The sequence below is a fragment of the Bos grunniens genome, chromosome 29, assembly GCF_055505025.1.
Source record: "Bos grunniens cultivar Pamir isolate PY7600 chromosome 29, Bosgru_T2T1.0, whole genome shotgun sequence".
Lineage (NCBI taxonomy): Eukaryota > Metazoa > Chordata > Mammalia > Artiodactyla > Bovidae > Bos > Bos grunniens.
In genome coordinates this window covers 18,875,102-18,901,505 of record NC_141193.1, presented here as the reverse complement: position 1 = coordinate 18,901,505, position 26,404 = coordinate 18,875,102, and the positions used below count along the sequence as shown (strand labels likewise).

Sequence of the window (26,404 nt, the reverse complement as noted above, 5' to 3'; positions counted from 1 at the left end):
CAACACCCAGGGCTGTGGAAGTTGCTTGGAATGGAGTTGTGGAAGGACCCACACCCGCCCTCACCGTGCCTCGCGCCCCCCCAACCTCAGCCCCCTTGCAAGTCTCCATCTCCGCAGGGCGCAGCTCCAAGGAGTCCAGCTGGGTGCATCTGGCTGGGGAGATTAAATTATTTTTGAATTCCTAACTGAATGTTCTTTTAATGGAAACTTAATGACAGGCATTGAAATAGATTTCCTCCGTAACCCCTCCTCGTGTGGCGCCCCCCACGCGGCTCTGTGCAGCGCAAATTCCGATAACCTTTATTCCCTACCCCTGGACTTTTATCTCCCCAGTGACAAACAGCCCTTGCTGGACAGAAAGAGGAAATTCCAGTCATTGTTCTCAAACTTCTGGCTTCCAAAATAAAAAGCTCTATCTCCCCTGTCAAGCTTTGATTGACATGCACTTCCTGGAATGGGGAGGACAACGGCCCGGGGGCGGGGCCAAGGCCTTATTTGCATTCTGATCATCGGAGCACAGGGGACGGACCCGTACTAGTCACAGTCACCCTGTTGAGGACCCATCTCCTGTTTCATGTAAAATCTCCAAGGAAGACACCTCCTCAACTGTCCCCGTGATCCACCAGGGAAGTTCTCTGCTGTCCATGGAAACAGACAGGCCAAGCCTCTTGCTCTTTAAATTTGGCAACTTGGAGAGGAACTTCTCCTTCCACCTTTTCTGTCTTGAAGAATACAATTTTAGACAGTCCCCCACGTCTTAACTCCAAATATTGGAGCTTGAACCACCCTAAGACCTAGAAGGTTAAACCAGGATCAGACTCTGCAAGTCAAAACCACAGGGCGGCAGAGCTAAGCAGGCCATTCAGGGGGAATCAGTCCCCACCCACCCCGCCAATAGAACACTTTGAATATGGTGATGCACCATGCGGTTCAGTTTTTCTCGAAAGGACTAAGAAATGTTGAATACCTTTTAAAATGGATAAATCAGTAAATAGAACCATAGAGCACACCGGTAGCAATAGCAGTCCCTGTATGTTCAGGCCTTGCTGGGAACCCTGCTACCACCTTGGAATAAATGTTTAATGCCTTTAACACTGGCATTGAACTATGGGCAAGATGGCCCTCTGGAACATTCTGTCTCCTATGCATTTTATTTACTCACTGGGCTCCTGTGCCTGTCATAACTCTCTCTCTCCGTTTGTCCACGATTCTTAGGCTGGTTTGGGGTTCCAGCCACCCCTTAGGTGCCTTCAGGGACTTATTTCATCTGCGTGTAAGTAGTTGCTAAAGAGTCAATGTGATTACAATGGTGGCTCAGCAGTAAAGAATCCAGCTGCAATGCAAGAAATGTGGAAGGAGCTGTGGGTTCAATCCCTAGGTCGGGAAGATCCCCTGGAGTAGAAAATGGCTTCTCACTCCAGTATTTGTGCCTGGAGAATCCCATGGACACAGGAGCCTGGTGGGCTACAGTCCATGGGGTTGTAAGAGTCAGCCACAACTTAACAACTAAACAATAACGACCACAACAAAAGTTTCAATGGGAATTTGCATTAAAAAGTAGACTTCAAGAGGTAGAATGCCTTAATCCTAAGGAAGGAGTCCTTGGAAGCAGACAGGCTTCCATCAAATAACCTGGAAAGAAAGGTCATTCGCAAAGGTTCTGGTTGTTCTGCTCTTCTAACTATCAAGAGGAATGGATCGCCTATAGTGACCTATTGATCGCCTATTCACTGCCAGCATCCCCTAGCATCTGCTAAGGAGCAGAACAGACCCTCCAATCTATAGAAACACTGGAGTCATAAACCTTCATAGCAATGGGTCAGCAGAGAATTCTAGCTTCCTCAAGCTTGTTACCCCTGATTTCCTTTTGCTCTGTCAGCAGATTAAATGGCAACGCCACACGCTTACAGTCACGGAGTGATGGACCGGTTGGGTCCACCATTACGGACACGGACAAAGTGCACAACTCTGACCCCAGCAGACTCCTCACTCGTCTTCGTCAGAAGGACCAGAGACTGTGTGTGCATCTGAACAAACTCCACCCCAGGCCTGGGAAAACAACGCCACCAGTACCTGCAACTTTGTGCCAAGACTCACACGGAGAGTTTTGAGGGGCCACTAGGGAAGGGGGCACGTCTGCACCAGAGGTCATGTCCTGGGGACGCTGGAGTCAAGACAACAGGTCACCCCTCACACCTCCCGGGAGAAAGCCCACCCTCCCCAAGAAGACTGTCACTGGTTGGTCTTTCACACTAATGCACAATGACTGACACTTGGGGAAAGGACGTCACAACGTCAGAGATTTAATATGTTAATCAACACACTGAAAACATTTTGATTCCTACGCAGTTTTGGGTACCGTCCGCTCCAGAATACATTCAAAATAACATGGGGGGTGGGGAACTGAACAAGACATTCACAGTTAAATCCCCTCCTTCAGAGCAAAATAAAATACTCCTCTGTCCATGGAATTCTCCAGTATTCTTGCCTGGAGAATTCTATGGACAGAGGAGCCAGGCGGGCTCCAGTCCATGGAGTGGCAAAGTGTTGGACACAGACTGAGCGACTAACACACGCATAATTTAAGGATATCACAGTGGTCTCTTTGAGGAAGATGTGGTGTTGGCTCTCAGAGGCAGGAAGACCTAGCACTTTTCTTATGGGGAAGTCACATCCCATTCCCCACCCTTCCATGCTTCTCCTTTTGAAACAGCATTTCAGTTACAAACCCTCAGGCGAAAAACATAAGACATGTTTTTCTCGGAAGCGTTAGCAGTGTTTTCCGTTCTAAACTGCCTTTCCACTGTCAGACTCCCCATTGCCTTCTTGGAAGATCAGCAAGTACTGTTTTAACAGATTTGAAGCCAGCGCCTTCTCCCATTGAACACAAATGGGAAGAAATATCAAACCTATTTTCAAACCAAGCATCCTTTCTTACAGGAGAGAGTCCATTGAGATCCCAGAGTGGTGCTTTAGCTTCTGTCTAAAAGTACATGGGCCAAAGCCCTGGCTTCACTGCAGGATGTCGGGATGGCGTGGAGCAGGCTGTGTCCCACGCTCCTCCCCTCATTGGGTACTTAGAGATGTGGGGTCCATGGACTGGGTCTTCCCTGCTCTGGGAAAGCAGCATGACCCAGACTAATACAAAAGCTCCAACAGCCAGGGCTGGAGAAGATCAGAGCTTCACAAATGTTCACTGGGCATCTGTCTTTTCTCACTGTCATTAATTGGTTCATCTCCCCCAACTCAGGAGGCAACTTTTCTTTTAAGAGCCAATGTTCAAATAAAAGTGATTTCTTTCTTATCAGTAGAATCAAAGTAAGAATATAGTTTTCCCCTGATCTTCAATAAAGCTCATAACTGCTTTAGGGAGACGCTTAAAAAGATCTCATTTGGCCTGTCCATGAGGCTTTCAGTCATTTTTGTCTGTGCCAATCAACACTGCATGATTTCAAATAATCCTATTAGAGAGTTTATGTGAGCTCCTATGGCTCGCATCCTGGAAAAGGGAATGGCAGCCCACACCAGTACTCTTTCTTGGGAGATCCCATGGACAGAGGAGCCTGGAGGGCTCTGCACAGAGTTGGACATGACTGAGCAACTGAGCACATGGCTCCCATATTTCAATTTCCTGTAAATCCATCCCATGTTCTCATGCAATTAACGTGTAGAGCTGTGTGTCTTGTAGGATCATGGTTTGGGGGTTCAGGGGCTTTGTGCAGGGAGACTTTAAAGGCTCTCCTCCTACTGTCATACCCCAAATTGTTGATTGTTTCATAATGTTTCTAGTCAACTAGGTATCTTCAAGATTTCACTGTACTTGTGTGGAAAACTCAGTGTTACATTTTGGTGTCGTCTGTTTCATTGACTTCTGACAAGACGAAGTTGGGGTTGTCGTAGCCTCTTTTCATCTTGGCTCGAGCGTCTTTCTCATTATAAAGGCACATGGCACAGTGAGGCGTCTCCACTTCCACAGTCTTGCTAAAGTTATGGAAGTCCACTCGGTATTTCCCTTCCTTGGTCTTGGACACTATGGGAGCAAAACGGTAACCCCAGAGCACCTCTTCTGGGACGTAGGATGTCCGGACTTGGCAGGTGGCACTGGTTGCCTCCACCGTGCCATCTAAAAACACGACTAGTTCAAAGTCCTGCTGGGGAAGGGTTTCTGCTGCCATGTGGAAGAAGGGGCTGGTGTGATCAATGACATGGTAAATCGTCAGTGGGGAGATGAAAAATAAATTTTCATTCCCTGCGTCAACCACAAAGTTGATATTGATCTGGTCCAAAATGATGGTCTCTCCTTCAGGAGTGATGGTGGTCCTCAGAAGCTTTCCGTATATGTGACTGCCGATGAGGAGGCTCTTCCGAAGATTAGCCACTCGGATCAGGAGACAAAGCTTCCCACCCCGCTTGCTGATCACTGCGTTCTTGCTGAAAGTAATGGTCTTGGCGCGTTTTTTGGGCCTGGAGATCTTGGCTAAAATAGCACCACACATGAAAGAATTGATGATGACGCCGAGTATAGACTGGAAGATGAGCAGAAAGATGGCAGTGCCACACTGCTCCGTCACACACCGGAATCCATAGCCAATGGTCACTTGCGTTTCCAGAGAAAACAGAAAAGCTGAGGTCAGGCCATTAATGTGTTCCACACAAGGGGTGTGGTTGGCAGGGGGATGGAACTCAGGGAGGTCTTTGTGGACGTAGGCGACCACGTACCAGAGGAGGCCAAAGAAGAACCAGCTGCCCAAGAAGGCTGTGATGAAGATGGTCATTTTGTATCTCCACTTGAGGTCCAGCACGGTCGTCCATATGTCCACAAAGAATATCAGCCTCGACTGTGCCTCCACGTTGCCAAACTCAATGTTGCACCTTCCGTCTTTGGAGACCAGCCTCGCTCTCCGCCGAGAACGCCCAAAAAAGCGAGTGACAAACCATTTCCGAAGATGCTTGAACATTCTTTCTGTCAACACACTGATCTGAAAACACATCAGAGAAAGACAAAACAGAAGAAAATTATGTGTATTGCACTAATGAGCTAAGTGACTCACATGAAGAGCTGTCTATGAAAAGGCCATTCAGTACAATCTGTGTGACTGATCACTTGGGCAAGCTGACAACTTTATTCTGCATCCCACAATGCTATTTCCAGTAAAAACTCTCTACTCTAAGACCATATGGCTTGAAGATAAAGAGGAAAACTAATTACAGGGAGATAGACATGTAGAGGAATCTAAGAGAATATATATCCACGTGTTTTCTGACCTTAGTCACGCCCAACCTTAAAAATGTTTCTTATAAACAGACATACAGAACAGACTTGTGGTTGCCAAGGGGATGGGAGGTGCGGGAAAGATGGAGAGGGAGTTTGGGATTAGTAGGTGCAAACTAGTATATATATGATGGATAAGCAGCAAGGTCCTACTGAATAGCACAGAGAACTATTCGGTATCTTGGGATAAACCATAATGGCATAGAAAAAAAAAAATCCATCTATTTATCTATCTATATATGTATGTATAACTGAATTACTTTTCTGTGAAATATAAATTAACACAACATTGTAAGTCAACTACTTCAATAAAATAAAATTTTAAAAATGCTTATGATAACAAATTATGACCTGTACTCTGATTTATTTGATAGTATTCTTTAAAGAATACTGACTCTCCTTTTTTCTTTAATAAATTTAGCCTTATGCTAAGCAAAAATATCTGTGACAGCAGAAACTTGATGCACTATTTACATTTTTGGTTCATATATAGAAATAAATAACCATGGGGAAAAGTTTCACAACATATTACCTAAATCACCTTGTAGCTAGAGAAATTATAATCCAATTCAGTTCTCTCATTTATCTAATGAAGGAATTGAGAAAATTTCAGTGACATATCCAAAGTCAGGTACCCTAGCAAAAATGAACACAACATTGTAAGTCAACTATAATTCAATCAAAATTAAAAACAACAACAAAGTCAGGAACCTGACCAGTGGTGGGATGACAACCAGAACATGAGTTTCTCTGCTCCCAGGTCAGAGGAATCTCTACTTCACTTGTGTCTCAGTTATTACTTTGTTTATATTCTAAAGTGAGATTTCTCTGGAACATTTTAACACAAGCTTTGATCAACTTCCTTATTTTGTGCTCAACATTACTTGAAACAGAGGTCCTCAGCACTGTTTAGTCAAGTCTTATCATAAGATCTGAGACGTTTTCTCTATGGATCGCAAGCCTGGGATGCCAAAATTCCCAAAGGGAATAGTAAGATGGTCACTGTGTCTCCCACTTTCTTCCCTGCTCCCAAGCTGACGGATGGAGCACTGTGATTTAACAAATCCTACATAAGGTAGAACCATGTTTTATGCACTCATCTATCCTAGCTGTTAGCACAGACCATGGGGGTTACTATTTATTCAATGACAACTTTAATTGAACAACATTGAATAAATGAGCATCAGTGGAATCATTCTGTGAATGAATTAAGAGCTTCAAAATACTATGTGGGCAAAGGTCTCATTAAAAACATAATTGTAGCTTCCATTTTACAGCATAGCACTGAAGGGATTTCCCCCAAAGAGCCAACACAGCTCAATATCCCGGGGTCATAACACTAGACGGCCCCCTCCCCTAGGTGTGCCCACCCCACTCCCAAGGTGTGCCTGTTGTGGTTAGCAGTGTCTTCGTGGTATTTTTAATCAAATGCAAACACGTTTCTAAAATAGATTTCAAAATCCCCCTTCAAAAATGTGTTTATTCATACAAACTAGGAAGCGAAACCAACTTAGTGATAAAAGTTAAACAAAAGTGATATTCTACCGCGTCTTGCCCATGGCCTTCAACTATGTGAAAACACAAGAAGACCCCAAGTAAAAGTGGTAAAGAGAAAAAAACAAATATATATAAATAAAAGAAAATATTACCAGGAGAGCAGACAGAAGTTCACTCTCTCTGAGGGCCCTGCACTCATCCCACCCAATATTCATTGACCTCAAGCTCCCAAAGAGTCCCAAGTACATGGTCCCAAGAGTAACTCAGCCAGGGAAATGGTCTGTTTCTTCCTCAATCCTTCCCTTTCTCTGCACACATCTCATCTCATTTTGCTTCTATCCACTGGGGACTTTCTCCCTTTCCCAGGTTTGTGGAAGCTCAGACTGTTTCCAGAAGCTCTTCATAGGGTGAAGTGAAGTGAAGTGAAGTCACTCAGTCGTGTCCAACTCTTTGCGACCCCATGGATGGTAGCCTACCAGGCTCCGGGTCCATGGGATTTTCCAGGCAAGAATACTGGAGTGGGCTGCCATTTCCTTCTCCAAGGGATCTTCCCAATCCAGGGATTGAACCCCAGGTGTCCTGCATTGCAGACAGACGCTTTACCATCTGAGATCTCACCTAAAACAATAACTTCTCTTAAAGTAAACATTCATCAGTCAAATCCACAGCCTCTTTGTCATGCATTATAATTCCAGTGGTAGCTCCTAACATACCAACCTCTGAGTTTTTCTGCCTAACCATTCTTGTCCTCCCGGTCCACCTAAATTCATTTTCATTTTGATGAGAGTATTTCTGTAGAGTGAGTGAATCCCCCTTGATTACTCTCTCAGATAAGCTGGGGTTTCCATGCTTGCCCTCCTAAAAAAATATTATCTGCCTGGCCATGCAAAGAGCCAGACAAAAAGCAACCATCTTAAAAAGCTTTCCCCACATGGCCTGCACTTACCAACATCATCTTAAACATATTCCGTCCTGAAGCGTCCACTGCTGAGAAAAGCAAGGAAGAAGTTTTGGGAGTTGGTCTCCGTAAGCAGGCTGATTTCTTCTAAACCCAGCTTAATTTAATGTATGCTTCGGCCAGTGAACAGATGATAATTTGTTTTAGCCTTAAAACGTTAATTTGATAGTGGAGTTGTGCGATTTAAACTAAGGCAATTGGTTGTTCTCAGGCCAAGCCCCAAGCTGGGTATGTGTTTTTTTTCCCAGACGTCACATGGCTTGAATACCGTCATGCTAAGACATGACGAGCTGCCAGCTAAGGTCCTTGAGCAGCAGGCATGGATTCTGTTCCAGCATTTCCTTCTTCTCCTTTGCCACCCTCTGTAGCCCTCTCGCTCTTTCTCCTAGCTTGTGCCTGATGCCTTTCACCAGAAACAATCAGTTATTGTCAATCTCCCAGCCTATCTCAGAAACACTGGGATACTGAGATTTCCAAGTGTTCACAAACATACAGGCGGATAATATAGACAAAGATAAGTACAGATTTGTAAGACAAAAATAAGATCACACCAGGAAGCAACAAGATACCCTGTTAATCTCTCTACACAACATTCACTGTTATGTAAGAAACTGAGATTTAAAAGCAGCCTTTATTGTTGGATTGATCTTGTAAAATCTGGCATTTACTGAAAGTAGTTTGTATATGCACTGAGTTAGTCAATGCTGTTGATTTATGTATTCAAACAGTAAGAGGAATTATACCTAGAGAATGTGAGAATACAGGATAAATTCTTCCTCTGACCAACCCTATCTTTCTCATGGCAGACTCATTATACACAGCCCACATCCTCCTTTGAGTAGACAATGGCATTTAATCCCACCCTAGACAGAACCAATATGTGTTTTTTTTAACTATTGAGTTATTAGAGATTGGCCCCAGATTATGCAACATGCACAGTTTCTAGGTTACTTTCTAATAAATCAGTAAATCTTAATAGCAAGCATAGGGCTGTCCATTAGCTAATGTTTACCAAGGTCTTCTTAATGGCCTGGCAAAGCAAGTGGATTATATTATTGTCATTTTTTTTTTTCTTCAGGGCTCCAGCATTCTTTTTTGGTCAACAGTGCATTTTTAAAAAACAGACTTTGTATGAACTTTCCAAACATTGAGTGTATGCTTATTGTGTAGGATTTCAAAAACAAATAGAAATCTGTTCTTGTTCTCAAGGAGCTCACAATCTAAGGGGGAAGTGAGCTCAGTAAATGAGCAATTACAGGGTCATGTGGTTTCTATAATACCAAAGGGCTCATCTCTGCTTGAAGGTCTCACCTAGATGGGCATCCACGCCCTGTGAAAATACCTCAACCAACAGAAAACTCACTTTTGTGTCCATTAATTGATTTATCTGACCAAAGTTCCTCTAGTCAAAGGTATGGTTTTTCTAGTAGCACAGATGTGAGTTGGACCATAAAGAAGGCTGAGCGCTGAAGAACTGATGCTTTTGAACTGTGGTGCTGGAGAAGACTCTTGAGAGTCCCTTGGTCTGCAAGGAGACCAAACCAGTCAATCCTAAAAGAATCAACCCTGAATATTAATTGGGAGGAGTGATGCTGAAACTGAAGCTCCAATACTTTGGCCATCTGATGGGAAGAGCTATCTCACTGGAAAAGACCCTGATGCTGGGAAAGATTGAAGGCAGGAGGAGAAGGGGGTGACAGAGGATGAGTTGGTCGGATGGTATCACCGACTCGATGGACATGAGTTTGAGCAAACTCCGGGAGACAGTGAAGGCCGTGGAAGCCTGGCATAATGCAGTCCATGGGGTCGCAAACAGTCAGATGCGACTGAGCAACTGAACAACAATGAAGCAGCAGGGATGTGTGAATTCTAACTTGTGTGCCAGACAATCCTTTACCAAATAGATACAGTCCCTGTCATCTGGAAGAAGCTTCTAGTCGAGGTGGGAGATACAAATGAGCTGATAAACCATCAAAAACAGTTTGATACCTGCCAGGGTAGCAGATGTTCTGGGAGCATCTTATTTGAAAGGCAGAGAAGTGCCATGGAGACCCAAAGCCTGGACATGGCTTTACAGTCACACATAGTAGGAACTCTATATTTGTTGAATGGAAGTCAGTTAGACAATGAATGCAAAGGTGATGAATGTGCCATCACTCACATGGTTCCCCTTCCAACCATAATTTGGAAGAGACATTTCTGTGCGCTGTAACTGCAGTTGTGTTTGTGACCAGGGCAGGGGCACAGAGGAACTGAAAGAATTGCTGGGTACATAGGTGACAGAGAGCTGGGGGAGACACCTGGCTGGCCGACAGCAAGGGCCAGTGCACTCAGCGCCCGTGTGCCTTGCGAGATATTCTCGTCTATACCTCCTCTCGTCTAGAGGAGAAACTGATACCAAGAACTCTGATCTAGTTCTGCCTCAGGGACGACTCATGATATTTCTAAATAAGTGTCATCCTCTTCTGGGGAACAACCGTGCAAAGTTTTGAAGATAAACACATTTTCCTCCTGCATCTCCTTTTCTCCATAGAAATACAGGCTTCATTTGCATACAACAACCCTGGTCACCAAACCCCTCTGCCTTCTAAGTGAGGTGTCTGCATTCTGGGCTCCTGGATGACAAAGAGCCAGGACCCAGGCTGTTCTTTTGCAGGCAACCCCCTAAGGAGAAGCCATTGGGAGCTGGGGGTTTCCCCATGGTTGATATAATGCTGCTTCTGTCTCACCCCAGAAGGCTCAGCAGCCACTGTACCCGAGAGAAGATGGCAAAATAGACATCGCTTCTGAGATAGTAGAATTACAATTCTATTGTATTCAATAGAATTCTTTAGAATTACAAAGGCTATCACTACTCTCTGTGGATGAAAAAAGAGCTGTTGCCTGCCTTTTGGTCCAACCACTCACAGCTCACACACAGCCTGGGTTCCCTCAGGACATTCCTGAGACTCAAGATTATCAGAGGTAGAAAATAGAAGCTGTGGCGCCTGAGAACAGAAGTCCAGTGACTTTCTGTAGACCCTTTGCAGTGTTGCTGCAGAAGAAATTCAAGCTTCCATGAAAATTGACAGCTTGAATTCAGCCAGGCTTCCTGGTAGCTCAGACAGTAAAGAATCCGCCTGCAATGTGGGAGACCTGTGTTCGATTCCTGAGTTGAGAAGTTCTCCTGAAGAAGGGAACAGTTACCCACTCCAGTATCCTTGCTAGGAAAATTCCATGGACGGAGGAGCCTGGCGGGCTACAGTCCATGGGGTCACAAGGAGTAGGACACGACTGAGCAACTTTCATTCTCACTGGATTCAGCCTGCCGGTCAACCACATGAACCAACATTTCCTGAGGACCTGTGGGTAGCAGGGCACGGAAAGGGATTATGGCCAAGGTCTCTGCCTTCTTAATGAAATCAAGCAAACTCTCCACTGATTGAACTCACTACTTGCCAGGTGCTACCCTAGGAAGCAAAAGAGGCAACAGTTCCCACTGTGGAGTTGCTCAGGGATACAGAGTAACTTAGTCATTATCCAATCATTGTAGGGCAGCAAAGGTGCTGCCCTGAAGGGGTTGAGGACACAAGAGAGCAGATAAAAGAGGCTAAAGGTCAAGTTTATACTCTTCAGCACAAAATGCATCTGACTGGTACCGCAGAGAACTTCCTGTTTTCTATGAAAACGGCCTCAAGCTGTTGGAGGATGGCCACCCAGCTAAATTTGCAAACCTTCAGTGCCTAAGGAGAGTCCAGTCAGCCAGCTCCCAGGATGCTGACATCTAGAACTATTGTTGACAGAGGGCATCGTTGCCTTCCTGTTCAGTATTCCCAGAGAAGTCACCTCAGATATCGTTAGCTCTACCAGGTTGCTCACTTGGGCTCAGCCTGAGTTCTTCTTACATAGAACCTACCAAGGCCATTGGAAACGATTTTTCCGGCCTCATAGGCATGTGAAAGGTCATGCGCCTCAGGACACTTCCAGGCCTGATTTGAGGCTGCACTTCACCTTTCCCGTGTGAGGAATACACACCCTCTTCTCTGTGAAGCCACGTGTCTGTTTGCTCAAACTCATGTCCATTGGGTTGGTGATGCCATCCAACCACCTCATCCTTTGTGTTCAGAGTGGGAATGTGGCACAGACTATCCGGGGCGCCTGGTTCCTTCCACAGAAGAAAGGTTGGGAACAAAAGCCAGGGAATCACAGGGTCTGGGAGTGTTGGTACTCTCTTAAGGCCCATCGCCTTCCATGGGCATCTCTGGGGCCTACCGGTCCAGCATCATTTCCTGAATAACTGCAAAGATCTGCCACGCATGGGGATCAAGGGCGGGTGGGAGCCCTGGTGCAGGATGTTCATGGCACAGGGAAGAAGCAAAGGCAGCAGGAAAGAGGAGGAAATCCATCTCGGGGAAGTGCAAACACGGACTTGAACCCCAGTTCTGTCACTTGATGGCCAGGCAACCTGAGCAAGCCACTTGGGCTAACTGAGTCTCAACTTCCTCGCCTGTGAAACAGCTGTAAAATATTCTCAAAGGCTGTCATATGTTTTAAATGCAATCCCGTATGTAAAGTTCCTAGAACATAGCAATTATGTAATAAATAGTAGCAACCATTATTACTGGTTCAGAAATTTAAACATGCACAGCAGCTTAATCAGGCGTCACCAAGCCAGGCTACTTAGGGTCTGCTCTGTAGAATCAAATGGGCAGTGTTGGGGGAGATGACAGCCAGGTGGGGGACAAGGTTCCTGGGAGAGAGGGTGACAAAGGTTCTGACCACGTGTCAATGTCTGTGAAGCATCCTGACTTCAGAACCTGTCCTGCCCGGTGGAACAGAAGACCTATAGAAAGCCTAGCATTTCTATAAAGGATTTGTCCATCTTCAGGGCAGAAGACTTATCTTGAAGAGTGAGGACACAATTGTTGTCATTGTTGCTGTTCAGTTGTTTAAGTTGTATCTCTTGGTGGCCCCATGGACTGTAGCCCACCAGGCTCCTCTGCCCATGGGATTTCCCAGTCTGCAATACTGGAGTGGGTTGCCATTTCCTCCTCCAGGGGATCTTCCGGACCAAGGGATTGAACTCTAGTCTTCGGCATTGACAGGTTGATTTTTTTTTTTTTTTACCACTGTGCCATCTGGGAAGCCTTGGGAACAGGAGAGGGAGAGAATTTTCCTTGGCAGGGTTGAAGAGAGGCATGCAACCAGGGGTGATGCTCTGCTTCTCTTACCACAGACATTGACTAGGATTCGATCGTATCACTGACAATCTACAGATGCAGTCAAAGAGGAGAAAGCAGCCCCTGACAGATGGGAGCCAGCCTGGCACTACATCTTGGCCTGGTTGTTGCTGAGGGCTGTCCTGGGGCTCATAGCTGGGTCTTGTGTTCTCCTGTTGAACACAGCTTCACAAGACATCAACATCAGAATCATGTCTGAATACACAGAAACATGAACACGGTCCAAACCACAAAAACGACCAAATGTCCCCCCAATCCTGGCACTATGAGTGATCACTGCTTCTTTGCCAATAACAGCATTAGCCCTGCTGCTGCTGCTGCTAAGTCGCTTCAGTCATGTCCGAATCTCTGCGACCCCATAGACAGCAGCCCACCAGGCTCCCCTGTCCTTGGGATTCTCCAGGCAAGAACACTGGATTGGGTTGCCATTTCCTTCTCCAATGCATGAAAGTGAAAAGTGAAAGTGAAGTCGCTCAGTCGTGTCCCACTCTAGCAACCCCATGGACTGCAGCCCACCAGGCTCCTCCGTCCATGGGATTTTCCAGGCAAGAGTACTGGAGTGGGGTGCCATTTGCCTTCTCCTAGCGTTAGCCCTACACCAACTCTTCTCTCCTTCTTGATAATGAGACTTATTAACATAATCACGGAATTACCCCTACTTCTTAACATCAAATCCTGAGCAGAGTATTGCTCCGTTTACTCTCCCAAATCACCTAGATTAAGCCCAAATTCTGTTTATGTGCTTTCTAAAACTCTTTCACGCGGAGCTCCTCACCATTCCTCGAGGTGCGTGTTCTCACTAGCTGCAACACGCCAACCTTTTCAACTACTGCAGTATGCCTGGTGATCTTTGGCTGGAAGACATTGATGCCCCCAAAGGCAGAACAGCACAAGAAGAGAAGGTCACAAAGCCACTTTTACAACAATTAGTGATTCCATTCTACTGCTTCCAGAAGTCACACTCACATATGTACACAGTGCATGCTTTTGTATCAGGATGTGAAAATGAAGGACCAAATTTAAATATGAAAAGTCATTAAGGGACTTCCCTAGTGGGACAGTAATTAAGACTCTGCACTTCCACAGCAAAGAGCACAGGTTCAATCTCCGGTCAGGGAACTAAGATCTCCTATGCCTCATGGCTCAGCAAAAAAAAAAAAAAAGTTATTAAAAGGAGTTAAAATGTTCAAGTTCAGGCTTTGAATTCTATCTAGCTAACTAGTTTATAAGGGCTGCTGGTCATCCTAAGATTATTCCGCTCTTCCCACAAAGACCTGCATCACTTCCTGGCACCTGGATGGGGACCCAGCAGGAGGCGTCAGGAGATGCGACATTTCCCAGCCATCCTGGGAGTCTGTTAGGCCCACCCCGAGCCAGGTGTCTCTCCCATCTTCGGTGGGAACTTGCCTTTGCTGTGGAGTCAGAAACCTGCACTTTGGGAGCTGACACTAATTTTATGCGCAATTTCAATTTTGTTTTCTTGCTGTCCTTCAAAAAAAATTTTTTTCAAGTGTTTTGGAAACACTAGTATGTCTCAGCTCTGCAAAAAAAGACCTAAAGGGGCTTGCTTCATCTCTGCCTGGCTCAGAGTTTTGAAGGGAAAGCACACACCCCTGGGGGCTGTGGGTGGGCAGAGCAAGAGAGCCCTAGAGGATGAGAGGAACTCATGGAACTCACAGTCACAGAGTTGGGTCTTCTTGCCTTTTATGCTAAAGATTTTCTAAGTAGTCTATCTTAGTCTATCTTCTCAACTTCAGGGAGTTCTGCACTTTACCCAGAGAAGGCATTGCTTTGCTGGGTATGCGTGGATTGAGTCAGAGTTGAGAGGATAAACTGAGGGGGAAGTGAGGATGCACAGCTCAACATGAATGAAGAGAAGCCCAGTATTGAGAACAGCCTCTGCAAAGTGCGCGATGGCCATTAAGAACTGGGTGGAGGAACTCCTATCGGCATCCCGTGCGAACAGCGCCCTCTAGAGCACAGTTAAAACGCTGCCCTGAAGCAAGACCTCTGGGGCCAGGAAGCCCACAGTGCAGCCTGAATAGTCCATTGGCTTGTTTACTGAGAAGCCTGTATGGACGTGAAGCCACTTGACTCTAAAGAAGTGCAGAAGGTGATTTTAAAGCTTCGTGTGTGACTGGAATTTGCAGTGACCCAAGAGTCGCTGGTTTTGGGATTCCAGTTGGAATCCACCAAGTTGTCTTTGCTGGGTTCCAGACTGGGGGTGAAAGCACAGTAGGGAAGATACCTAGTAACACACAAGGAGATCCAACCAGTCCATCCTAAAGGAGATCAGTCCTGGGTGTCCATTGGAAGGACTGATGCTGAAGCTGAAACTCCAATACAATGGCCACCTGATGCGAAGAACTGACTCATTTGAAAAGACCCTGATGCTGGGAAAGATTGAGGGCAGGAGGAGGAGGGGATGACAGAGGATGAGATGGCTGGATGGCATCACCGACTCAATGGACATGGGCTTGGGTGAACTCCGGGAGTTGGTGATGGACAGGGAGGCCTGGCATGCTGCTCTTCATGGGGTCGCAAAGAGTCAGACACGACTGAGCGACTGAACTGAACTGAACGCACAAGAAGCATGGTCATTGTCTAGAGGGAGGAGGGGTCCCTAGAGAATCCCAGGTGAAATTCCCTTCAGTCTGTCCCAGAACCACAGGGGACAAATGGGGTGAAAAGGTCAGTTCTCAGACCTCCTTCATGCACTCGGGCCACACCTCCTGAGAGTCACTGTCCCAAATGTTGGATTCTAGTCTGGTGAACCTATAGCTGAACATTAACACAAGGATCCAAAGATTTCAGAATCCAGAGGATCCAGAGATTTCTGGTCTCATAGCCTTTTATTCTAATTACTATTCAAAAGAAACTCATTACAATGAAAATATCATTATACAAGTCTAGGTATATAATCCCATGAGTGTGTGCCTGCTCAGTCACGTCCAACTCTTTGGGACCCTATGGTCTGTAGCCCACCAGGCTCCTCTGTCCCCAGGATTCTCCAGGCAAGAATACTAGAGTGAGTCGTCATTTCCTTCTCCAGGGGATCTTCCTGACCCTGGGATCAAACCGGAGTCTCCCGCATTGCAGATGAATTCTTTACCACTGAGCCGCCTGGGAAACCAATATAATCTTTTGCTGAAACCAAAATCAATAGATGGTGTTCTCAAAAGATAGTATGTGAGGGACTTCCCTGGTGGGCCAGTGGTTAAGACTGCACTTCCACTGCGGGGGGAAGCACAGATTCAATCCCAGGTCAGGGAAGTAAGATCCCGCATGTCCCAAGATGTTTTGAGCAGTCAAAAACAAAGACAGTATGTGAACAGAAATTGCTTCATATAGTAAGTCATGTAACATATGATATATGCACTAGGATACTATAGATATGTGTTTGTTTTTTTCTTTGAATTTAAAAAAATTTTTTACTGGACTATAGTTGATTTACAATGTTGTGCTAGTTTCGGTTTTACAGCAAAATGAATCAGCTGTAAGTATACATACATCCACACTTTTCTTTAGATTCTTTTCCCATGTAGCCCATTACAGAGAATATTAGACATTTAAAGGACTCCTTTACTGAATTATTATACATTATATTTATATGATTATATATGTATTTTGTTTTTATAATATATTTTATTATACATGTATGTGTGTTAGTTGCTCAGTTGTGTCTGACTCTGAGATCCCATGGACTATAGCCCACCAGGCTCCTCTGTCCATAATGATATATATCATTATATATGTTATATAAATCATATGTATTAATATATAATATACTAGTCGGACACTGAGCGACTTCATTTTCACTTTTCACTTTCATGCATTGGAGAAGGAAATGGCAACCCACTCCAGTGTTTTTGCCTGGAGAATCTCAGGGATGGAGGAGCCTGGTGGGCTGCTGTCTATGGGGTCGCACAGATTTGGACATGACTGAAGCGACTTAGCAGCAGCGTATGCTATATTATATAATAGTTTATAAAGAAAAGAATCATTTTTGCAAATGAAAATATCATCCTCTCACTTATGTGATTTGTACAAGTCCGTGTGTTGTGGGGATATGTAGTTTGTTTTGTCTGAAAACTAGACACATCTGTGATAAAATGATTTTTAAGTCACCTCTCTCAAGTACCCAACTCAAATGGCACTGGCATTTAATAAAAGAATTTTAATGTTTACCAAGAGTTCTATTTATTATGTATCCAGAGACCCTGTTATTAGTCTGATCCTTCTAGTTCTCTATGGTTTGGGTTGGTATCACATCAATTCAGTCTTTCCAGCCCAGAAAGGAATGGATTCTATGTGGACTAGGGGCCTTGAATATGCTTTACTGAGTGTCTGCATCAAGAAAGTACACTTTGTTTTTGCGAAAACACATAGAACCCCAAACCTCAATGCCCCATAAAATAGTGGAGTAATTCAACTGATGCCTTGAGCTTGGCCCTACGGGACTAGTAGTCATGAAGCGGTACCACAGGTGAAGGGTTTCCTGTGGGTCCAGCCTCACACCAAGAAACACACAAAGAGAAGGCACAGAACTGAGTTTGGAGGGGGCATCTGGATGCCTTCCAGCCCCATATTCTAGCTTATGTTTCCTGTCACAGCCCTGGGAAGGGGCCTTTCGTGCAGGATGTAAGAGGTGGGTGTATGGGGTTTGAATTTGGAGTTGGTCAGTCATTCTGTGGCCCTAACACTGGGTACCACCCAGCGTCTCGGTGTGTCAATTTCCTCATCTGAAAAAGGGGCCCATCCATGTCTATTACAGATGAACAGAAAGAGCTCAGACGGCCCTTGAACTTGGAAAGTGATCCAGCCACTAATACCTTCAAGAAGGCGATCTCCAGTTCTGATTTCTCTCTCAAGTTACAGCCAGATGTTGAATGAAAGATCCAACACATCCTTATCTGTGATGCCTTGAATCCTGGGCTTCTCTGCCCCAGCATCCATGCTGCAGTAGCACTGCGCTTCCCATAAAGGTGCTGAGGAGGGCAAAGCTCTACCATAGGAAGCCGTGGCTCCGCCCGGGGGAGCCTGGAGGGTCAATGATTACCAGCACGGGCTTGGCTTCCGCCAAGCACAGGAGTTGCATTAATGGGGCGGCACGCCTGCATGCCAGCCTCCCACGTCCAAGAACTTTCTGGGAAAGCCCTGGAGGCAGAGGGAAGCAGAGCCAGCAGCCGGGTGCTCTCTGCCCTAGAACCGCCCTTGGGCCCCTGCTGAATTCCTCTCTTTGGGGCTCTTCTTGTCATGGGCAGGGCCCATCCCAGGAGACCCTCCCAGAGTGGGGATGAGGCTGCAGAGACCTCCCATCTGCCTCCTCACAGACTGCCAGGCGACTCTGGCAGCTGTCTTGAGCTGCTCTTGACTAGAGTCTGCCTCCGAAACAAGAAGGTGAATGAGAGAATGAGGAGAGCATCTCCCAGACTCAGAGCCCAACCAGACCTGCCCCTCAGAAGGTCAGGAGCCCACGCAGCCCTGCTGACGCATGTCCCCCCAGGCCTCTCTTGTTTTTTCACTCACTGGTGTGTATAATGTCCTGCAAAAGGTGAAGTGAAATTCCACCTTACTTCCTCTTATTTGCCCTTCTAGCATAATCAAACCCAATCACAAGAAGCTTTTCCATCTCAGAAATGGTACTTAACCACTCTGAGCTGCAACTTTTCCTAATAAATCAGTGATTATAACACCTATTTGTTGCCCAGGGGATTCACTGGAAAATACACACATCCATACAAAAACCGCTCCATGAATGTTGGTAGGGCATTATTCGTCTCAGCCAGAAAGTTAAACTCAAATGTCCATCTACTGGTGAATCAATAAATAAATGAGGTTTGTCCATACAATGAAATATTGAAAAGTGAAAGTGAAAGTCACTCAGTCATATCTCTGTGACCCTATGGACTGTAGCCTGCCAGGTTCTGCTGTCCATGGAATTTTCCTGGCCAGAATACTGGAAGGGGTAGCCGTTCCCTTCTCCAGAGGATCTTCCCAACCCAGGGATCAAACCCAGGTCTCCCACATTACAGATAGGATTTTTACCATATGAGCCATCAGGGAAGCCCCCAATGAAATATTATTCAACCATAAAAAGAGAATGAATTACTGATACATATTACAATGTAGAAAAACCTTGAAAGCATAGTACTAAGTGAAAGAAGTCAGATATAGTATTATTCCCTTTGTACAAATGTCCAGAATAGACAAATCTAGACACAGAGGTAGTTAGATTGGTAGCTCTCAGTAGGGTTGGTGAAGGGAAGTGGCGAGTGACTGCTAATGGGTACCCTGTTCCTTTTTGAGGTGATAAAAAAGTTCTAATATTGTTGGTGGTGATGGTTGCCCAACTTTGTGAATATACCAGAAACCCTTTAGAGGGATGGATTGCATGGTATGGGAATTATTGTATTGTATTGTATTGTATTGTATTGTATTGTATTGTATTATATGGCTCAGCTTTCCAAGGTGGTAAAGAACCTGCCTGCCAATACAGGAGATGTAAGAGACATCTTACATCTTACATGTGTTTGATCCCTTGGTCAGGAAGATCTCCTGGAGGAGGGCATGGCTACCCACTCCAGTATTCTTGCCTGGAGAATCCCATGGACAGAGGAGCCTGGTGGGCTACAGTCCATAGGGTTGCAAAGAGTCAGACACAACTGAAGCGACTGAGCACGCATGCATTCGTATCGTATTGTATTGTATCGTAACATATCCTATCACATCCTATTGTATTATTTCAATAGAATTTGTACAGGAAAAATCCACGTCAAGGACCTCTTGCTCAGCGGGGACTCAGGAAACTGTCCGCCATCCACGTCCCGTCTCTCCATTTCTTAATCCCATTCCTCCCTCCTCTAGCACCAGACAAAAGCACCCCCTGGGCCTTTATGGGGTCCTCGGCTGAATTTGGCCCCTTCCTCCTACAGCAAGTGGCCATGGTGATTCTGGAGATACCACACCCAAAATATTTCCTTGGTCACAAGAGCCTGGAGGTACAGAAAGATGCTTCTGCTGATCCTCCCCCTCAACACAGGCTCTGGTGGCAAAAAGAGGGACCGCGCCTCTCCCAGCATGTGTGGGACAAATCCTCGGCCCCTGCCACCCCGGCCAGTGGTGACCACTGGAGCAGCCTAGGTACAGTGAGATACCGCCCCACCGTCCACCCTGACCTGGGCTCCCCGCACCATGCCCCTGACCTGGCAGTTCAGTCTGAAGCCCGTCAGCTCTGTCCACTCTGCCGCACAGCTCAGGGCTGGAAGTCCAGCCAAGGACTTGGCTTGGGAGCCGGGTCTGCTGTCCTCAAAGCATGGAAGGCGCACGGACTCATGCTGTCTGATGGGATGCACGGGGCCTTGAACTTGTCAGGCTGCAAGTGTGGGCCACCCCCGCCCCCACTCCCTGACCCTCTCTCTCACACTCACAGGAACTCAGCTCCATTCCCTCCCGCCCTCTCCTTCACTTGGGACATTTTTAATCTTCATTGTTTTCTGGAACTTTTTTCCTTGCCCATAGTCCTTGCTCTGTTCCTGGAGTCAGTAACCTGACCTATAAAATTCTTACTTAGATTGACCTCTCTGGAGATGCGGTGACCTCACAGATTAGCCAGAAGCCCATGGGACCATAGAAACCCCTCCTGGCCCCACATTCCCACAGTAGTCCTTCCCTCCGCCCCGCACACACATGAAGGAGGGTGGAGAAGGGGGGCTGAAGCATGGGTGGGGTTCTTGGCTGCTTTCTTGGTGACAGCTATGGAGAGAGCTGTGTGGAATCCAAATTCAGGGGGCCTCTCAAGGAAGAGACAGAAAACTGCCTACTGTGGAGACCTGGCGGTTGGCCCCTTTCTCAGGCCCCAGGTGGGATTTCTCTATATGCTTCCTGAACGCGGGCCATTTCTCTCTCTACAGATCGCAATGACCTCTTTGATGACGTACCATCAGGACCAAGCCTGGACCATGATAAAGAAACGATGTTTTGAGGACAAAGAAACTAAAGCACAGCCCCTGTCCTGTGATGAATGCTAATTCCTAACCAAAAGGGGGGCCAGTCTACCTGGAGAGCACGGGCAGGTGTCCCCGACTCTCTGAGCTTGAAACACCGGATCTGGAGTCAGACTTGAGTTCTAGCTCTGCGATGCCTGGATGCCCGGATGCCCGTCTGAGCCGACTGCCTGTATTTTTACAGGGCGAATTTCCCAAGGTAATCGATTAAACCTGGAAAAAATCAGAACAGAAAGTCACTAAGAGAAATTTAGGAGTCATACAGACCCTGGGGCTTACTGTGAGCTATGTTTGCTTCTTCCTTCCTTCCTTTCTCTCTTTCTTTTCTTTTTTTTTTTTTCTGTCTTGCTCCTCTGTCTAGCCCTGAATTGCAGAGCCAAAGCCTCTGTTTTCTGGTTTACTCTTCCTGTCCATGGCACTGCCAAGAGCTATACCCTTTTTCATCGATGGGTTTTCATGCATCATTTTAGTTCTGGTCTGGTCCCCCTCACTGGGGTTCCCCTGCACTGCCCCCGGGATCAGCCAGAAGGACTGCCACTAGGAATTGCCCAGAGATGGACCAGGGGTTTAGCACTGACCAGAATGCCAGCTCCCCGGCACCTGGCGGGCTGTGGGTCTGTGGGGTCGTGGGGCCCAAGCCGTGAATGCTGAGACTGAGAGCATCACTGCAGAAGGCCAGCGGGTGGGGTTGGCAAAGCAAAGATGGGGATGAACAGGTGTCCCTGTGGTAGTGAAGGTCAGGCTACAAGGTGATGTGGACTTGATTTAAAGCCTACTCCTTCCACTTGTGAACAGGATAAACGGCTTTGCTTCACTGAACCAGAGTGTTCTCCATGAACGTGGAGTTAAGAACGCCTGTTTCTCAGGCTGAGACGAGACCCAGGGTAAGAGCACCCCATAGCGGATCCAGAACGTGGAAACCTCAATGAGGTCAGCTTCCTTCTGTGCCTGGCAGAAATGAGGAGCCTCCTCGAAGAGACGGCCAGAGATTGACTTGGCATTTGGGGAAAAATTGGAACTCCCAGGTCTGAATTTGAGCAGGCGGCCGGCTCTCCTGCCAGACCCAAGGACGGACTCGGAAGGGCCCCTTGAACTGCAGAGGAAATGCAGGGGCGGGAGGGTGTGCTGCCTGGGGGAGATGCCAGCCGTGGGAAGTGTTCTTCTGCCTCTGCTAGCCCTGTCTTCCCTGGCTCTTCAAGAAGTCTCTCCCCTCAGAATCTCTGGGAGGAGGAGGCAGTGGGCTCTGGGTTGCTTTAAGGGGGCCTGTAAGGAGCATTTTTGTACACAAGAAGCCCAAAGGGAGAAGACTTTGTTTATTTGGCTGCTTGGGAAAAATAACAAAGCTAGGGGGAAAGGACTGAAGATCAAAAAGAAAAACACTACCCATAAAACGATCAGATTAGATTAGACCACGAAGATCTAATTATGCCAGGCCAATTGAATTTCCTCTGAGGTTAGCGTGACCAGCTTTCCAGAAGCAGAGGCAGCTGGGGTGCAGGGCTGTGACTGACGCCTGGCATGTCCTTCTTCCGAACACTCTTAGCGGGGGGTCAGTCCTGTGACCCCCGGGTGGGCATGTGAGTGCATCTCCACTGGGCATCTTGGGCTAAATTCCACTTCCCAAAGAATGTCTCTAGAATCCCCTTTTCTTTCTTAGCACCAGCACAGCTTATTATATATTTATCTTGTTGAATGTGTGCCTTCCTCAGCTCTGTCAATGGCACAACTATCAAGGAAAACTTCATTCAACCTTGATTCTTCTCTGTCTCTCATCCCCACAGTCAATCCATTGGCAAGTCTTCTCTGCTCTTCCTACAAAATACATTCAGAACCTCTCTGCTCTCTGGGCTCCATCTTCTCCAATCCCACCATACTCCAAACCACCATCACTCTTGCTTTGGCTATAGAAATTGCCTGCTGTCTCTCTCTCTCCTCACTCTGACAACTTTCCCCAGGTAGAGGAGAAAAAGATCAGAGAAGCCAAGTTATCACCCCAAGTTCACAGAGCTGTCCTGGGCTCAGTCATTTCAGTCGTATCTGACTTTTTGCCACCCCATGGACCATAGACTGTCGGGTTCATCTGTCCATGGGGTTCTCCTGGCAAGAATACTGGAGTGGGTTGCCGTTCCCTCCTCCAGGGGATCCTCCCAACCCAGGGATCAAACTCATGTCTTCTGACTCTTCTGCATTGCAGGTGGATTCTTTAACAATGAGCCACAGAGGAAACCAGAGTTCACAGACCTAGAAAGTGTGCATTCAGCTCACTGTAGCTTTCTCTGTTGTGATATGTGTCCACTGACTTAATAATTAGAAGAAACTTATTAAAATGCATCTCTTTCACTGTGACTTTCTGTGGCACAGATGGAAAGCTGGCAGTGTATTCCCTAAAAGGTCTCCATTCCAGCCAGGCAGCACTCCTCTCTAATGTGGTTGGAGGCACACTGAAGGGTTTGACTTTGCTTTACAGAATGGGGGTGGGAAGGTTGAAACCAACCCAGAGGGAAAAGAATACATGCTTGTTGCATGTCTGCACATGTAAGAGCCTGTGGTGGCGGCTTGGCAGAAACCAGTCCATTCGATCTTCACAGTGACCCCATGAAATAGGTATAATGGTCCCTATTTTATGGGGTGGGGACACTGACGTGTGGAGAGGTTAAACAGCTCAGGTGGGCAGAGCTGAGATGGGAACCCAAGCCTTCCTGGATCCTCCTACCGGAAGTTCCATGAAGATTGAGTGAGTTCTGATCTAAGGTCAGGAAGGAGAGGCAGGAGAGCTTGGGGAGAGACAGACTCTCCGTTTCCCTCTCTCTTTCCTTCCTCGATTGCTCTTCCTTTGCTTATTCCTTCCTTGTTTTCCTTCGGTCAATAAATAATCTACTGAGAGTCTATCACATGCCCGGCTCCAGGCTGGGAGTGGGGATAAAGCATCAACAAGGTTGGTGTTCAGGGAGGTGGAGAGTGCAGGACAGATAACAAAAAGAACTAAATAAACAGGGTCATTATAGATGGAGATAAGGGCTGAGAAAGCTGCGGCAACAAGGGGTGACCTTGACATTAGCAGCGAGTAGAAGGCCACTGAAAGCCCAAGATGGTGGGGGTAGCAATGCCAAGAGGAGAGGGTGCAAGTCCTCCCCAGGCTGGGGGGTGCTGACCTCACCTGCTGGTTCCAGCCCAGGGTTTTGCTCGGAGACACTTCAGGCAGAACCAGGAGACCTCGCCTACCTCCACTCCAGGATGGGCACAAACCCAGCTTCAGTCTTCCCATTTGTCAAATGACAATCATAGCACACCTACCTTCCGGGCCATTATAGCAATGAAATGATGTAGTGTTTGGGAGAGTCCACGTGGATGAGTGATGAGCTGTATAAGAGTTAGAATCGTAGTTAAGAGAGGGTTCAGTTAGACACAAGAAGAGCTCTGATGGAAAGGGTGATATGATGTGCATCAGGTGTCCAATGAAGAATCTTCTCCATATGGACCATTGAAAATAAAAGCAATCAAATTAGCAGATGTAAGCTATTGTATATAGACTGGAAAAACAACAAAGCCCTACTGTATAGCATACTATATATAGTATATATACTATATGTTTTATATATATATATATATAGTATAATATACTATGGTATATTATATTCAAAATCCCATGACAAACTATAATGGAAAAGAATATTTAAAAAGAAATGTATGTATATATATTTCTTTTTAAATGTTCTTATGTATGTTGTTATTGTTTAGTTGCTAAGTCGTGTCTGACTCTTTGGGACCCCATGGACTGTAGCCTGCCAGGCTCCTCTGTCAGGAAGATTGCCTGAAGAAGGAAATGGCAACTCACTCCAGTAATATTGCCTGGGAAATCCCATGGACAAAGGAGCTTGGCGGGATACAGTCTATGAGGTGCCAAATAGTCAGACACAGCTGAGTAACTGAGCACACACACACACATATATATATATGTGTGTAACTGTATCACTTTGCAGAAATTGACAGACTTTGCAGAAATTAACAAAACATTATAAATCAACTATATATTTCAATGAAAAATTTTAATAAAATAATGCAGAATTTTTCAAAGAAACAGAAGAATTTTTCAATGTAGACGTGACTTGCAGGAAGAGGCAACATAAAGAAATCAGGAAGTCTCTTTGCTAGTAGTACATCAGGGATTCTAGAAGGTTCTATATGAGCAACAGTGAAGGTATTGCCCATCGGACCAGGTGTTACACAGGACCCGTGGAGATGTGCCTGGGCCCCTCCCCACCCCACCCGCCACAGCCCCACTGCCCAGGGTTACCCTCATGAACTCCAGGGTGGGGGACTGGGGAGCGTCCACAGCGCAGAGGCAAGACTAGCATCTTTCTGTGTGTGCTTGCCTTCTCTCCGTCCCCCAACACAGCCGGGCCTGGAAATGGTTCAGCATCTGGACACTAGTCACCAGCAAAATATGCATGGCCTTTACAGTGTCTGCATTTGGAAATTAGCCTGTCTGTGGTCTGGCTGTTGGTGTCCCTGCAGTCCCCTCATCCACAGGGCTAAGCCGGCAAAGACAGCACCCACTGCACCGTCAGCTCCCGCCCAAGCTCTGTCCAGAGTGAAGCAGGCGGACAAGGGGATTAAAGAGGCCTGCTTCCCAGAACAGCATCCCCAGAGAGCTGAGGAGGGGGACGACGGTCCAGGCAAGGGTGGGGTCTGCAGGGCTGGCACCCTGGGGAGAAGTGCCCCAGAGCCTTTGGAATAGAACAAGAGTAACAGCTAGATGATGCGAAGAGCAGCCTCACTGGAAAAGACCCTGATGCTGAGAAAGATTGAGGGCAGGAGGAGAAGGGGCCGACAGAGGATGAGATGCTGGATGACATCACCGACTCAATGGATATGAGTTTGAGCACACTAACTTCAGGAGGTAGTGAAGGATGGGGAGCCTGGTTGCTGCAGTGCATGAGGTTGCAGAGTAGGACACGACTGAGCAACTGAACAGCAACAGTAAGAAGGCAGTGAGGGGCTGGTGAGGGGATAAAGCATCTCTGGGAGCTCTAGGACAGGAAGGAAGCTTTGAGGTGGCTCATTTATAGGGTAGACCCAGGCTGCTTGAAGAAAAACTTAGCCAGGGGAGATGGTCAGAAGTGGCTGTTCCTCCCTGGTCCAGGCTTAAACTTAGAAGCAGATAGCTGCACCTTCAAAACACCAGAGAGAGTGGGATTGTGGAGGACTCACCTACCTGGTTCAAGAACATGAGATCAAGAGTGAGGGGCTCGTGACTGCCTTCTGCCCCCGAACCCCTCCCCTGAGAGCCAGGTGTGAGTTCCTGTCTGTGTAAAGAAATACTTCCTTCTGAAACCCATCCCTACCACTCAGCACCTGGACACCCAGCTTCTTCCTGATGCCTAACCCACATCCTCAGGCTGAGATTTGAATCTACTGTCACCTAACCTTCAGCAGGTGTGAGAAAACCAGC

The 26,404-nt window shown here is 46.6% G+C and overlaps 1 protein-coding gene across 2 annotated transcripts in view; it reads right to left on the bottom strand.

Annotated features, from left to right (window-relative positions):
- Window positions 1–2,287: 2,287 nt before the first annotated feature.
- KCNJ1 (potassium inwardly rectifying channel subfamily J member 1) overlaps window positions 2,288–26,404 on the bottom strand; it is a 32,971-nt gene continuing 8,854 nt past the window's right edge. Inside the window, exons 2-3 of one of the 2 annotated variants that reach the window (XM_086384057.1) lie at window positions 21,005–21,165; window positions 2,288–4,979 (exon numbers count right to left, since the gene is read on the bottom strand). In XM_086384057.1, the coding sequence (XP_086240183.1) occupies window positions 3,840–4,958 (1,119 nt within the window). In that variant the 5' untranslated portion in view covers window positions 4,959–4,979; window positions 21,005–21,165 and the 3' untranslated portion in view covers window positions 2,288–3,839. Of the gene's footprint in view, window positions 4,980–7,715; window positions 7,864–21,004; window positions 21,166–26,404 lie in introns of those variants that run through there. The other variant, XM_086384056.1, reaches the window with a different exon arrangement.